Raw genomic sequence first — 14,809 nt, forward strand, 5'->3', positions numbered from 1 at the left:
AAATGAGCTTTCTTCCAATTTGGAAGACAGCTATAAGGACTTGATCACTTTGGAAAGGGTGCTTGATACTGGTGGACTGCAAGAACTACAGGGGTATTATACTGCTCTTGCTGGGAAAAGTGCTTGTTTAATGCTGGCCAGCAGGTGGTGCTATGCAGCAAAGTAAACCTCACTCCCCAATGCCAAATGATGTTCTAGTAACAGCCAGTAAGGCCTTTGGGCTTTTGCTTCATTGTAAGAGTGCCTGCTTTCTATGCTGGGAACTGTGGGTTCATCCTCAACAGGATTCAATCACAGTCAATTGCTGCACAGTCTGAATGAAACAGTGCAACAACTGCAACAGGCTTTAAGACCAAGAAATGAACCATCCTATTCTTTGCTGTCTATGCTGATTTTTGCAAAGCATTTCATTTGGTTGGGCTGCTCTGTGGGGCACCCTGAGAATTTGTTTGAATAGAGGATTTTCATACAAGAAAATCAATCCAAGCTCAAGCATCCCATGTACCTACAGTATTAGCCAACTATAGCTGAAATTTCACATTTCAAAAGTGCAGAGTTTAAAAATGGCTGTTAATTCCTAAATGGAATGTGAAAATATTGTGAAACCCCTTAAATTAAAGCTGAAAGTCTACAGTCGAAATACATTTTGTGTCAGTTAAATTCCAGTGTGCCGGTGCAGAAGCAAACCAACTGGACAAAGAAAGAAGGCAAAGTGGACGTTACACTTTCATATAAAAGTTTAATGAGCTGAGTTTAACTCTGACATTTGGAGCACAAATATCTGACAGATGAGATGGGCGGAGCTTTTCACCACTTTAAGATCAACTGCATTCATGCACTTTTGACCTTCTGATAGTGAAGAGTTACAACTTCAGATTGAAGTGGTTGTTACTCAACATGCACGTGCTACATTTGTATGTGTGAGTGTGCTGGTTGAATCAGACTGATGTGTGTTGTTGGGGTTTACTGGGGACGGTTCAGCTGTGGCTGGATGTCAGAGGACCAGACTGTGCTGCTGCTGCTGCTGCCCCATCAACCTGTGAGGATGGGTCTGACATAAAAAACAGAAGATGCCATAAAAAGATTGTAGTTAATTCATCCAGACAATCAGAAAACACTCCAAATAATCAAAGAACTTCAGACACAATGATGTTAGTGACCATCCTTTGAAGACAAACAGGAAGAAATACTCACACATGCCATTGGGAGCGCCAGACTGTCGAGGTGCCATCGGCTGAGTATTTCCTGCACTGGACATCATCCGGTTGGGCACAGGTGGGCCTGAAGAAGAGAGCAGAGCTGCACGTTTTTACAGATCCACAACGTTTCCAGATTTATTAACTCCAGGTAGCTTCACCACAAAGCTGAAGGAGGCTATTGTAATTCAACATCTTCAAAATGCAAAAAACAGGAAATTCTATCAATCTTCATGGATACACTCAGTGGACCGTGCGCTCACAACAATATATCAAAGGTCAAGGTCAAATCAGAGGTCTACATCTAAAATACATAATATCTTCAAAATGCAAAGAGCAATTTCAATAAAACTTAGTAGGTAAACTCACTGCAACCTCATCTTGCAACAATGGTCATGTCAAGCTCATAGTTCACGGGTCAAGGTCAAATCAGAGGTCACTGTCCAGAATACATTCATGCCCATATCTCTGCAACTACATGAGATATTGAAACATGGTTTTCAACAGAGTTGTGTGGCTAACAGAGGCATCAGACTTCTAATGTGAATCTGGTGGCATCAAGTAAAACTGAATAATTTGGCGAATTCAACAACGTGGACATTCATCCAACATGTCATAAAACATGCACGCAAAAGGCCTGGGCTTCTCTCATGTGCTAGGCACATTATCTTAAATATCACATTCTGACATCTGTGGGAATTAAAATGAGAATCAATTTAAAATTGGCGAATCAACCTTTTCAACCCAGCACTACTGTTTATCTGACTGGTGGGTGTGCTGTGTGGCTAATTTGTGGTGCCATGTGGTCACACCTGAGTGCAGCAGTGTGTATCCAGGCTGCTGCTCCCTCTGCTGGCGAACCTTCATCTCTGCTTGCTTCAGCTGTTCGCTGTGGAAGCTCTGCCTCTCTGAAAGCAGCTGCTGCCGCTGCTGCTCGAGCTGTTCCAGCACACGCACACACACACGAGATGTTATAACAATGAACTGGTTGGTCTCCCTTACACACGGTTCCTGTTGCTTCAGAACACAAAGCTGTGCAGAAAAATCCAGCACTGTGTCTGTAGCTAACACAATAACACATAATGAAGAGTTGATTCATAACAGCGGCTGGAGCAGAAAGTATGCTCACGTACAGCCTCTTTCTCACGGTCCATGATGGTCTCCAGCTCTTCAAAGTGTCTCAACTTGATCTCCAGCTTCTTCATCTGTGTCTCCACCAAAAGCGCCACCAGGGACTTAATCTTCCTCTCTTCCACTGCTGCCAAGTGCTGGGAATAAAGGAGGACAACGATGGACAAAGTCCGAAGAGGATTTAGAATATGAATGAGGAGTAAGTGAGCATGAAAGCGGGAGAATAAAAACAATAAAAAAGGAGCGTGTAGATGAAACATAAGAATCAGTGAGGAGAGGAAAAAAGCAGACGAAGCTTCACAGGGCAAAATAAATTGGGTTTGATCAACCATAGAGAGGATTAAAAGAGAAAATAAATAAAAAAAGCAAAATCTATCATTGTGATGAAAAATGAATGCAATTATACATTTTGGATGGGTTAGGAAGCACGTGGTGGTGCAGCGTGTCCCTGCAACCACAATGCTATGGAACTGCCTTAGGTCCTTGTGAAAGCTTTCATACTCTGTGGACCAACTTCTTGCACAAGTTTGCACGTGAAGGTTCCAAAACCTGTGTGACCCCGTGAACCTATTTAGAAGTAGGCTACAGAGAAAACATTTTTCACATGCGCTAAATGGAGACACTTTAATTATATGCATAAGCTTTCATACTCTTTACACTTTTACACAGACTGGGACTCAGACGTGTGTCACCTGTCCTTTAAGGATGGGACATGGCAGCACTCACAGAATCCAAAATATCATAAAAAGTTTTAAAAAATAAATAAATAAAAACTCCAGAATCTGGATAGAAAGTTGGCTGATATTACAGTAATGAGAAGCCAATGTGGCAACACATTTGAGTCAGTCAGAACAACAGATCTACAATTCCTCTAATTAATGTATTTGTCCACTAACTGTGAAAATTCACCTCTTTAACTGATCCAAGACGGCGCCTCCCTTTGCTGCCAAGATACGTGTGATGCAACTGCAAAGCCTCTGTTTAAAATGGCACTACTTCGCTTTGCTCTCCTGTGATTGGTGCATTTTGAGAGGGCGGGTATTACCTTAGCCTTTGTGGCAGCTGAGGCCAGAGCGGATGCTGCTGCCGTGGCAACACTGCCCTCCACCAGCTCCTGCTCCATTACTCTTGCCACCTCATCACCTTCTGCCTCCCGCCTGCTGGCGCTCTCTTCATCATCTCCCCTTCCTGCAGGGAGGAGAGTAAGAGAAAATATCAATACAGACGTGCACATATGTGGTACACGCACGCACGCACACACACACACACCATCTCTCTCCTCTGCCAGTGCATTTTCAGCATGTTCTCTTTTGACTGGTTCTGTCTCCATCTTTACTCCACTGGGTTCAACCTTCATCCCATCTGGCCTCACACTGACCTAAAAAAAAAAAAAAAACACACACACACACACACATACAGAGAGACGTTATGCAAAGTGATTCAGCAGCACATGTTGTAATTATAATACTGCTTTTTCAAAATTTTACTGCTGCATAACCTGATGGGAGTTTGTCTCCATTTTTCCAGCGTTCATCAAATCTGTAGAAAGAAGAAACAGTCAGCAAGGCTTCAGGGGCGTTACAGAGAAAGAGGTTCAGTTGTGTGTGAAGTGTGTTTATTTCATGATCACCTGAACTTTCAGCCTGGTTTGAAGTTTCAGAGACTCTGTCCACAGATTCTTCCTGAACTTGGGAAAACTCCTCTTAAAAACAAAGATGAACAGACACAATACAAACGGTCCAAAACACCAACACACTGTAGACTACATACATATAACATACAAACTCAACTCCACACTACACATCAGAGCTGTTTCTCACCCAGTGCAGCTTTAGCTGCAGCTGATGCCACCCGCGGATCCACCACAGAGGCTAAGAAGGCCACGGTGCTCATGACGGGGTTCTCCGATTGGCTGAAAGGCACCGGCTGGTACGCCAGCGGGCCAAGGGAGGCGGAGGAATCTTCCAGGTAAGGATCTTCAATTGGCAGACGAAGGAAGTGGAGGATACACTCATCCTGTGTTCTGGAGCCCACGTGCTCTGATACCTTGTTCCAGTCATCTCTGTAGACCTCTAAGGCCTGAGACAGGAGAATTGGCAAATTAAAAAAAAAAAAAAAAAAACATTCTTTCCTAGTACTTAATATGTTGTTATATCACAAGTGAATTTTTTTAAACTCTATATTCATCCAGCCATCATCTATATCATTTATCCTCTTGAAGGATGGATTATCAACTTTACTGTATCTAAATGTTAATCAGTAAGCATCCAAAATAAAACCAGAATATTTAGAAATGCTGTCGAAAATCCCTTGCTCTCTTAAAAAAGTACTTGGGAATATTTTGAAGAAAACATTAAATTTCATAGGTGGGCAGCTGGTCTGCTCTGTGTCAGCCTGATCCTGTCAGATCTCAGAGCAGGATCTGGTTAGTACTTGGATGGGAGACCTCTTTGGAACACCAGCGGCTGTGTGTGTTTCTCCAGGTAAAACTGGAGTTGTGTTAGTAAGGGCATCCGGCATAAAACTTGTGCCAATTACCAATGCGGATCTGGTTGTATCCGCTGTGGTGACCCCGAACAAAAACCGGGAGCAGCCAAATGAACAACAACAATTAAATTTCATAGGTGGGCTAATAAATATTATTAGCCCACCTAATATTATTATATATTATTTATATATATAAATATATATATATAAAAAATCATGATTAAATCTCAGCAAATAAGTTCAGATTTTATTTGCTAAATTATGCAAAATAACAATTCAGAATATTTTTTTTAATTTAATTTTTTTTTTTTTTTTTTTTTTTTGCTGCTTTTGTTTTGCTTGGGGTCACCACAGTGGATTCACTATGGATTTAGTACAAGTGTGACACCTGACGTCCCAATGCAACACCAGATGTACAAAAAAAAAAATAATGGAACTGGGAATCTTGTGTTTGAGAGGCAAGTCAACTAACTGTGCAAACATGGTGTTTTGTCAATTAACTACTGACTACAACACCTTGCACCAAACTGAAAAATGGAGTATCTAATATTGACGAATGTATAAAACAAAGCATGAAACAACAGGTTATTTTTTAATATAGTGAAAGAAATCAGATGAGAGTTAAGAAAATCCCATCAAAGACTAAAAGCCGGAGAATGTAAATGCTTTACCTCCAACAGCAGGAGTGTCTCCTGTTCCGTCCACTCCCTTCCAGCACTCGCTCCTTTAGTCTAAAACACCATACAGGAAGCATTTAAAACTCAAACACATACACGACAAATAATGACAGAAAATTATTTATCTGAACAGTGCATACAACTAAATTGCTGTCATATCAATCTGAGTGCCAGTTTTTCCACATTAAAGTCAGGAAAATATGGTCTGATTCATGAATAAAGAGATGTGCTACAGAAAATCTGGGCTTTAAAAGCTGTGCAATACCTTCGGGTGTTTCCTGGCATAAACGTCAGTGCGCAGACCAAAGTTCTGACAGTCCAGCGGTTTCTCTCTGCTCTTTTCTGGGAAACACAACATATGCTGCGAGGCTGAGACCTGCAAGAATGATCACAAGCTGATTATTTTATAAAGAAGCATTTCAGATTGTGTGTGTTTTTTTTTAAAGTATTAAAGATGTCTGTGTTAAACTGTAGTAATGATCCCGTTACCTGCAGGGGCTTGTGCTGTAGAGGGGCCAGCCCAGAGGGTGTGTCAGCCAGCACATTGAAATGAGGTGTGGGTGGGGGTCCCATAGGGAGGGGTCGACTCTCTGCATCCACCTGGTAATTCACCAACCCCCACTGCTCCAAAAATGCGTGAACTCTGGACACAAAACAGGATTCAAAAATATACATGACTCTACCCTTGGCTAGAAAACACAAGGTAGAGGAGCCTACAGGGTCAGGTGTGGGGGCTTTGGTGCAATACAACCCCATAAATACAGCCTAGTCAGTTCTACAAATCAGAAAACTGATCTCACCATTTTTTCTGATTGGAAATAAATGGGTGAAATTTCATTTTCCCAAGCTACAATGTATACTTCTTAAAGGGTCCAAAGGTCACATTCGTGGTAAAAAAAAATTTAAATTGCTCAGATTATCAAAAAATGATCTCCAATTGTTCAACTTGCAAAATCAATTCAAATTGAGAATAACATCCACCATCTATGATACCTTGTTACACATGAAACAACACAAAACACATCGCGGTCACTTAGATTCAGTGGTTGATGACCCCTTTCGTCATTTAACAAGAAGATCCTTGAGCGATTCCACCAACAGTGAACAAGGAGCATCCTCCAGATCAAGTGGAAAGACTACCTCCATCAGTGTCCTTGAAGAACCAAGAACCAGCTTCACTGAATGGGTCACATTCTTAGGATAGATGACAGCCAACTTCCAAAGAGGATCTTCTACTCCCAGCTGATCAAAGGAAAATGGTGCAGAGGAGGGTAGACAAAATACTAGAAGGACCTCCTGAAGAGCAACCTCAAGAGCTGCTCCACTGACTGGAAGACTTGAGAAGAACAAGTGAGGGACCGAGCCAGCTGGGGAGTAATGATCTACAATGGACTGGAAGTCTTTGAAAAATGCAGATGAACAGCATGGAGGAGAAGAAGAGAAAGAGGAAAGAGAGGGAGCAAGACGCTGACTGGCATAAGCCACCCACAGCAACCATGTGCACTGTCTGCCAGAAACAGTGCACGTCAAGACTGGGCCAGTTCAGTCATCTCCAGTTCCACTATCCCGCCCGGGAATCGATCAAGAGATGATCATCTTCACCACAGAGGAATCACCATGATGACTGTATATGGGGCCAACCAATCCAATTTCAAATTGCTTTGTAAGCTGAAAAAATGTGACTCAGATTTTATGAAAACCTGAACAATTTTTAGATTTGGCCCCCCTGATGCAACTTTTGACCTTTTTAATTTATAAGCCATGACCCATGCATTTCAGACAGGGAAACTATTCTTTTTCCTGAATAGTTATGACAATACAGCTTGGCCTGGTTTTCAACAAGTTTTAGGCAATTTTGAAATTAGTCCCCTTACATTGCACTCAAAAATATAAAGCCCCTCTCCCCACCACCACCAACACTAATGAGGACAAGTAAATGCACCAATAAATCAGCATATTTACAAACTGTATGTAATACTGTCACAACTGGCTATGGGTCGCAATCTACAGTACGTCATGAAAATTTTCGTGACAGGAGCACGAACCATATATTAATTTACTTTTCGTGATGCCATCACAAAATGGCGTGAGATTGGGTTGCACCTGAAGGTGCTGAGTCATACCTCAAGATGGCACAAACGTCTCCAGTGAGGTTGCGTCTGCAGCAGGTTGAACTGAGATACTCCTGAGGGTTCAGTCGGTATGTGTCGATCATAAAGTTACGGTATGCAAGGAAGCTGCAGAGTCCAGATCAAGCTGTTAAGGATGGTCTTTTCACTGTTACGTGACTTAAAATTGCTGTCAGACTGTACTCACATTTCTGGAGATTTAGATTTGTTCTTTCCATTGAAGAATTCAGGAAGTGCACGTTTCTCTATAGCATGAATACTGGACAGCAAACAAAAAAGCCAATTTAGGGTTACTATTGAGAATTTAATCAAAAATAAAATAGGGATGTAATGGTAAATGTTCAGTGTAGTAATAATTAAAGCTGCAATAAATTTTTTTTTCTGCCACTAAAATTCACACGAGCTCCAGCTTTTCAGGAGCTAAAAAAGCCATCCCTCCTCGGCCACTCCTCTCCAACCCTCCCTCCTCCCAACTGAGCAGAAGGAACGACAGTCGGAGCCTTTTAACAAGTCAAATGGCTCTCCGTGTGGGGAAAAACAAGATGTGTTGAAGTCAAACTACATTCTTGGTTAGACACAGTTTTAGTTTTTGGAATATGTTTTTTGGACAAATAACTGGAACAACTCAACCTATGCAGTGAGTAGGGAGTGCTGCTGTCTCTTTATAAACGTGGGAAGGAGCAAGTTTCACAAGGTGGGACTCACATGCTCTGAAAGTGCACACAGAAAACTCATGCACTACACATGTACACACAGCTGTACTGGCTATGTAAACAAGAGATAGAAAAGCTTAGACATCAACACACACACACACACACACACACACACACAGAGGGAGTGTTGCATCATTCTCTGTACAGGACGTCATTACACCACTAAATTTTTTTACACAGAAAATAGTTGTTGGCTGCTGTCTTAATGCTTAAAATTTATTGCAGCTTTAAATAAAAATGTATATAAATCTGTCTGTCTGTGTGCTGTTCACCTGTTGTAGTTAAACCAAGATGTGTAGCTCGGTATTATGATGTGATGTGTTTGTTCTAAAATGCTGCCCTCTCCTTCTGAAAGGCGAGACAATTCAGCTCTGCCCTCCTCCTCGTCCTGTACACAGTATTTAGTCATATGCCAGACCAAATAACAACAAAACATTGTGATCAGTGAAAAATAACTTTATATTTACCCTTCCGGGATAATCATCCTCTTGTTCGTCTGAAAGAAAAACAGTTAAAGGTGGAAATCTTCAATATCAATATGATCAATATGACAATACAGTGATGAATTGGTGATTATAATTTGCTTCTCTACATGTGAGGGGACAATGTGCCCTAATGTTCTAAAGTTTACATTTCAGTGTCTTTAAAATGATGATGAATATACACACCTGAAGTTACCCCAGAGTTTGTGAAATGTTACTGATATGAAAACATTCATCATGACTCTATAATGTTCAGACAAACCTACCCAGATCAGTCATGGTCCCTCCTTTGACAGGTGTGTTCTCGCTGTCTTTCTTAAGGTTGACTATGAGAGAAGCAATAAAATTATAAACAGCTTACAGGAGAAATACCGCTTAACTGAACATCTTTGAAGAGTTAGCGTACTGGAACATTTATAGGTTGGATATGCCCTATGGAGGACAAGCTGACACAGCCGTCTGATCGTTGACCTGATGGTGAAAGTCTAGATTATGATTCAAAGTAACACAAGACTTCTGTTGTTACAGCATCTCACCGTTCTTGGGTAGCATAACTTCCTCCATGTTGGGGACAGGAGTGGGGTCCTCCATATCTTTAGTGAGATCCTCCTCTGGCTCTTCCTCCTGTTGCCCACGTCTCCTCCTTGCACATATAAATCAATAATGAAGCTGTGCAGTCAAATATTCAAGTTGACCTGTCTGATTTAATGACAACGTCTTACCCTTTCTTTCCCTTCTTTCTGCCCTCAGAAGTGGGAGGAGAAGGCGATCGTCTTCTCTTTTTGGACGGGGTGGACTTTAGGTCCTACATTGTAAAAAGTGAACTGTTTAAACAGGGGAACAACTTTTCTCCCACATTAAAAACATCACCAGATCACTATTTAGTTGAAACATCAAGATGATGGAGGCCTTCAAATTCTGAAAAACATTATAGATTTCATGGATCACATTTACCTCTCTTTTCCAAGCAGGACACAAAAAATCTATTCAACTAAGCACGGTTTCTGCAGTGAACCCACAGCTCCACACACACCTGGTCATCTCGGAGGTGAATACGCCGGCGGATAATGACAGGAACGTTTCTCTCGTTCACAAAATAGTCTTCCTCATTCATCCACTCATTGAAAACGTCTGTGTCCAGAACCCAGCTGGCATGGACCTGAAAGACACATATAAAAGGAGTACTAAGCATAGAACTCATGCCAGTAGTTTTGTAACTTGGTGTATCGCACTGGCATATACAATTAAAACACAGGAATAGTCAACTGCCAATATTTTAACTCGACACTAAAACTGATCAGTTTCAGAGATGTTATGGGAATGTCTCAATTATTGTGGTCTCTGATCCAGTTTTAAGTTCTGTTCCGTGATGACAGTCATTTATCTGCATCCACAAAATAACTGATCTATTACCTTTAATATGTTAACACAGCAAAAACTGTTTTATATAAAGATGTGTATGGTGTGGCGGCAGTGGGTTGTCTATATGTGCTCGTGTTCTCACCTGCCAGGGTCGCTCTAGATGCGGAAGCTCTTCAACCTCTCCTTCAACGTCACTCGAAGGCAGCCACGTGTCATAACTATGGAAATGAGACAAGATAGCAGTGACTGGAATGCTTCAGTTGCTGTGCGAATGTCTGTGTGGGCACTTGTCCGCTACCTGTCAGGGTGCATGCCCCAGTGTACCAGCACATGGTTTTCTTTTCGCATGACGGGACGCATCCATTCATCTGAAGACAGATGTGCATGAGCATGTATCTAACCAAAGGTCAGGAATTTCAGAAGAACAGATGCACACAAGCTCACACTCACCTTCCTCTGTAGATGCAAGTAAGGGGCAGATGTGGTGACTGGCGAGTGCTCGATCCTCAGTGAGGGTACCCTGTTTTAGGACACACTGTGACTGAGTGGCCATGACACTGACATTTTTGTTGTTTGCTGGTTTTAATCACCAAATCTGTCTTAATATCTTAGCAAAAACTGCTTCTCTCTCAGTCTGTACAAAAAAAAACAAACAAAAAAAAAAACTTCAAAGTTGTTTCAAATAGGCAATGTGGGTTCAGTACCTGTTCAACAGACCCAGAGTGAACCCTAACTGGTCCAGTCAGGTCAAAGTTTTGGATTTCTGTGGAATCATAATTCATGAGGATCTTTATGTTGAGAACCGATTAAGGAGCAGGTTCGATTACAGGTCTGTGCTTCATGATTACATGTCTGTATCCTGGGGCAAAACACTTAATCTGCATTGATCCAGTCCAACCAGCTGCACATGGGTACCAGGATTGGCTACAAACATAACCTGAGATGAACTGGTGTCCGGTTTGAGAGGAGTCAGACTCTCATCCACTTCATACTGAGGTACCTGGGATAAGCATGAGACTGATGGGCCCCAGGGTTTGTACAGGACTAACTAGTTGATGGTGAGTAACCCAACATCAATCTCAAGTCAGACTGTGAGGATGGTAACCCTGTCTGATGATTATTTTTAGAGTTTAAGCTATGAAATCTTATTATTAAAAAGAGCAAAAAAGCCCAAGGTGAAACCTTCATATTACTTACTTTGTCCATCCAACCCTTCAAAACTGAAATACTGAATATTCAGTGAAGAAAATAGAGGAGATTGCTACACTGGGTCACACAGTGTCAGTAAAAAAAAAAAAAAAAATCAGGTGGTCTTCAAGGATGAGCGCAACAGTCTAAATGCTTTATACAAAATTCACAAAAATGACTGTCCATTCAGGCTTAGTAAAAAGTCAAGTGGAGTACAAATGGGAGTTCAAAAGAAAGGCATCCAAGGCATTCTGATCTCAAAATAAATAAATAAAAATCATTAAGACATTTATAACATTAACATTTTCCTGAGATTGAATAGACCATCATTTTTGTTAATTTTGAATAAACTGCCTATTCAATTCAGAAGTGCAGAAAAGAAGAAGAAGAAAAAACCAACAGAAAATGATGTCATATCTAAGTAATAGTAACAGTCACGGGTTTGCCATTTTTGTTGGATAAATGGCTTAAAACATTAATTGATATAACAGATGAAGATTAATTTTCTGTTATTCATTTTGTTTACCTTTCACAACAGCATCTAACATGGGTTCATCCCATGTTGCTGATAAAGATATAACTCGTCAGCACTTTACCTGGTGCTTGGTGATAACAGCAGTCAGTCTGCTAGTCAGTTCTTGGTCCAGTGTAGGGTCCAAATACACCACAGGCAGTGACATACAGTTGTTCTGTACACACACATAAAGCAAAAACAGAAGGTCATGAGTTTTATATGTGGACTGAATCTGTATCTGTACTAGAGCCCGGCCGATATTATCAGCCGATATAAGCCCTTTTCAAAGTACTCACTATCGGCCGAAATTTTGCCGACAGAACGCCAATAATTTCTCATAAACAGAACAGTTACTGAAATAATGTTTCTGTCAGCAATGTAAAATGTCCTTGCATGGTTTGTCCAGTAGATGGAGCTCTGACTCCATTCAACTGAGAGCTGCTTACACCCCTGCTTAAATGTGTTCATCACCGGCCCCCGTAGTTCGCCGTCACACTGCACTGATCGGCTGACAAAAGCATACAAGTAACTTATCTATATCCTTATCCTGAACCTATACATAAGTTGCAGCAACAAGAGGTACAAGATCAGATGTATTTCACAACTCTTTTTAAGGATATGTATTTGCTAATTTCACAAAGGTTTAATTCTCGATTGCATTTTTTGAACTTGAAAATTCTTCTCTGTTATAAAGTTAATCAATATGAGGACAAAACTTCAGCTTTTAGCGCATACCTTTTTTGTTAAGGGTCCAAAAAAGAACATTTTATTGATTTAAAAAAAAAATATATATCATCTGATTTATCGGCCATCCCGCCGATTTATAGATTATCTGCATTTTTTTTCATCCAAATATCGTTATCGGCATCGGCCTAAAAAAATCCATATCGGTTGGGCTCTAATCTGTACATTGTTCTCTTACCTGGATCAATGTTCTCTCAATTGCAGCAAACATCTCAACATTGCGTTCAGTTCTTGATGAGTTCTGTAAGTCAAACCTTCGCCTGTGAAGGGATGGAGGAAAAAAGAGAAACATCACAGACACAATGAGGAGTCATCTTACAACTGTACAGCAGGTTTATCAGGGGTAGCAATGTGAAAAGGTGAAAGAATTGTAGGCAATCAACACACCAGCCCTGCTCAGCCTTAAACTTGTAGGCAGAGCCAAGAATGTGACAGAGTCCACCCCCTGACCGCAGGTCCAAGAAACATTGTGCCTGTAGAGAATTTGTGAAATGTCAGAGAGGACATACAACAAAATGTTGATATGAAATGCAGTAAAAACACATAACAATGGAAGGTACTTCTTGAAAGCAATTTCAGTATGAATGATACACCAAAAGTGCATGCCTCCACCAACGCCAAACAATCCTGGAATTTTACATTTGTATTAAAAAACATCACTGTCACAACATCACTTTACCTTTAGCCCTGCACATAGGAAAAATAAATAACTTATTCAGTAAAAAACATCACAGATGCTGCCACAGAACAAAACATCGATGTACTGCTCGAATAAATAAAAATACAGAATACCAGTCCAATGTGTGTGATAGTGATAAACAGGTTTAAAAAAAACTATAGATAACGGTATCTGTGTATACACAACATACAATAAGTAAAGGATATGGGATATTGCACATAAGATACTACAAGGATAAAGCTGCTACAATGTATTCTATAACCTACATTCTATATTGCACAGTTCTTGATTTGTATTTAACTGTATTATGTCAGTTGGGTAAAGCTGTCCCTAAAGTTGCGTGTTTTGCAACTCAGGCTACGGTAATGTCTACCTGAGGGAAGGAGGGAAAACAGATTGTTAAAGGGATGTGAAGTGTCCCTGATTATCCTTCTTGCCTTGGACAAGTAGCACTGTTCTGCCAGTTCACCAATGGTTGGCAGCTTGGCCCTAATAATCTTCTCTGCTACTAACATAATGACAAATGCATTTATCATACTTTACGGAGATAAAAAAAAACAAAAAAAAAACAGAACAGAACAGAATGACAGGAAACATGCTCACAGGCAGTTTGGTGAGGGCTGGACTGGCAGCTTGTCTGCCAAAAGCATCCTCTTGGAACTGGAGAAGCTGCAGTGTGACTGCAGCCAGAGCTTGAGTTGACGGCGCATCCACCAACACAAACTGACACAAACACAAAAACACAGGGAGAAAGCCCTTTCATCAGCATGCTTTACTATGGTACGCACTCAGGTCCATAAGTCATTGAACAGTGATGCAACTTTTGTTATTTTGCCCGTTACACAATAAAATACAACACATTTGTAATTCAGTGTTATTCCAATTAGATAATTTTGCCATTTTTGTTGTTGTTACATCTATACAGCTGCAAAAGCCCTTTGAAAACATAAATGTGCGAATTATTTGAAAATGGTGGAAAACTTCGAAAAGCTTTTAAAAACACAAAACACATTTGGAAGGCATGATTGCAAGTAAAACCAAAAATTGCAAGGTAGCTACATTTAATAGTTAAACAAACTGTGCATATTATTTACAGTAGCTTATTGATATTTGAATAAACAGCCACCTATATTTAAACACTGCCGTTTTTATTTTAAACATATGCAACAATATTTGGATCACAAACCACCCAAATGAGATGTTTGTTTACAGTGTGAGCCGCTGTTAGCAGGGGCGGCTAGCTACCTTTTTGTAATGCTTCCCGATCCACTGTCGCACCACCTCCAGCTGAGCTAAAGTATCAGGGCTCTCCCAAAACCTTGCGGAGGGGCTGCTGTCTTTTCTCCAATGAGCAGCCGTTCCGGAGCTTGTCTGGTTTGTCCCTGCAATCCCCACGCTGACTCCTCCGGACATTTTTTGTTACGATAAACCCCGAATTAATCTCAAATGGGAGAACGAAACTGGCTAGCTTCTCGGCTAGCTTTTTTTTTCTCGCGAGAGGCGACGC

At 40.9% G+C, this 14,809-nt stretch overlaps 1 protein-coding gene across 1 annotated transcript; it reads right to left on the reverse strand.

Annotated features, from left to right (window-relative positions):
- Positions 1-719: 719 nt before the first annotated feature.
- Positions 720-14,805, reverse strand: smarcc1b (SWI/SNF related, matrix associated, actin dependent regulator of chromatin, subfamily c, member 1b). Its single transcript, XM_034160859.1, has 28 exons — positions 14,548-14,805; positions 13,906-14,025; positions 13,011-13,096; positions 12,802-12,883; positions 11,962-12,054; positions 10,628-10,697; positions 10,476-10,545; positions 10,320-10,395; positions 9,849-9,974; positions 9,538-9,620; positions 9,352-9,458; positions 9,082-9,141; positions 8,801-8,829; positions 8,606-8,721; positions 7,808-7,879; positions 7,615-7,728; positions 5,981-6,134; positions 5,757-5,867; positions 5,486-5,545; positions 4,148-4,406; positions 3,958-4,029; positions 3,826-3,866; positions 3,597-3,705; positions 3,373-3,515; positions 2,330-2,464; positions 2,009-2,135; positions 1,195-1,281; positions 720-1,051 (listed from the first exon to the last, which is right to left on the reverse strand). Exons 1-28 carry the CDS (start codon positions 14,713-14,715, stop codon positions 978-980), a joined length of 2,844 nt encoding a protein of 947 aa, XP_034016750.1. The 5' UTR covers positions 14,716-14,805; the 3' UTR covers positions 720-977.
- Positions 14,806-14,809: the final 4 nt, after the last annotated feature.

Source organism: Thalassophryne amazonica, chromosome 20, assembly GCF_902500255.1.
Source record: "Thalassophryne amazonica chromosome 20, fThaAma1.1, whole genome shotgun sequence".
In the NCBI taxonomy this organism is placed as follows: domain Eukaryota; kingdom Metazoa; phylum Chordata; class Actinopteri; order Batrachoidiformes; family Batrachoididae; genus Thalassophryne; species Thalassophryne amazonica.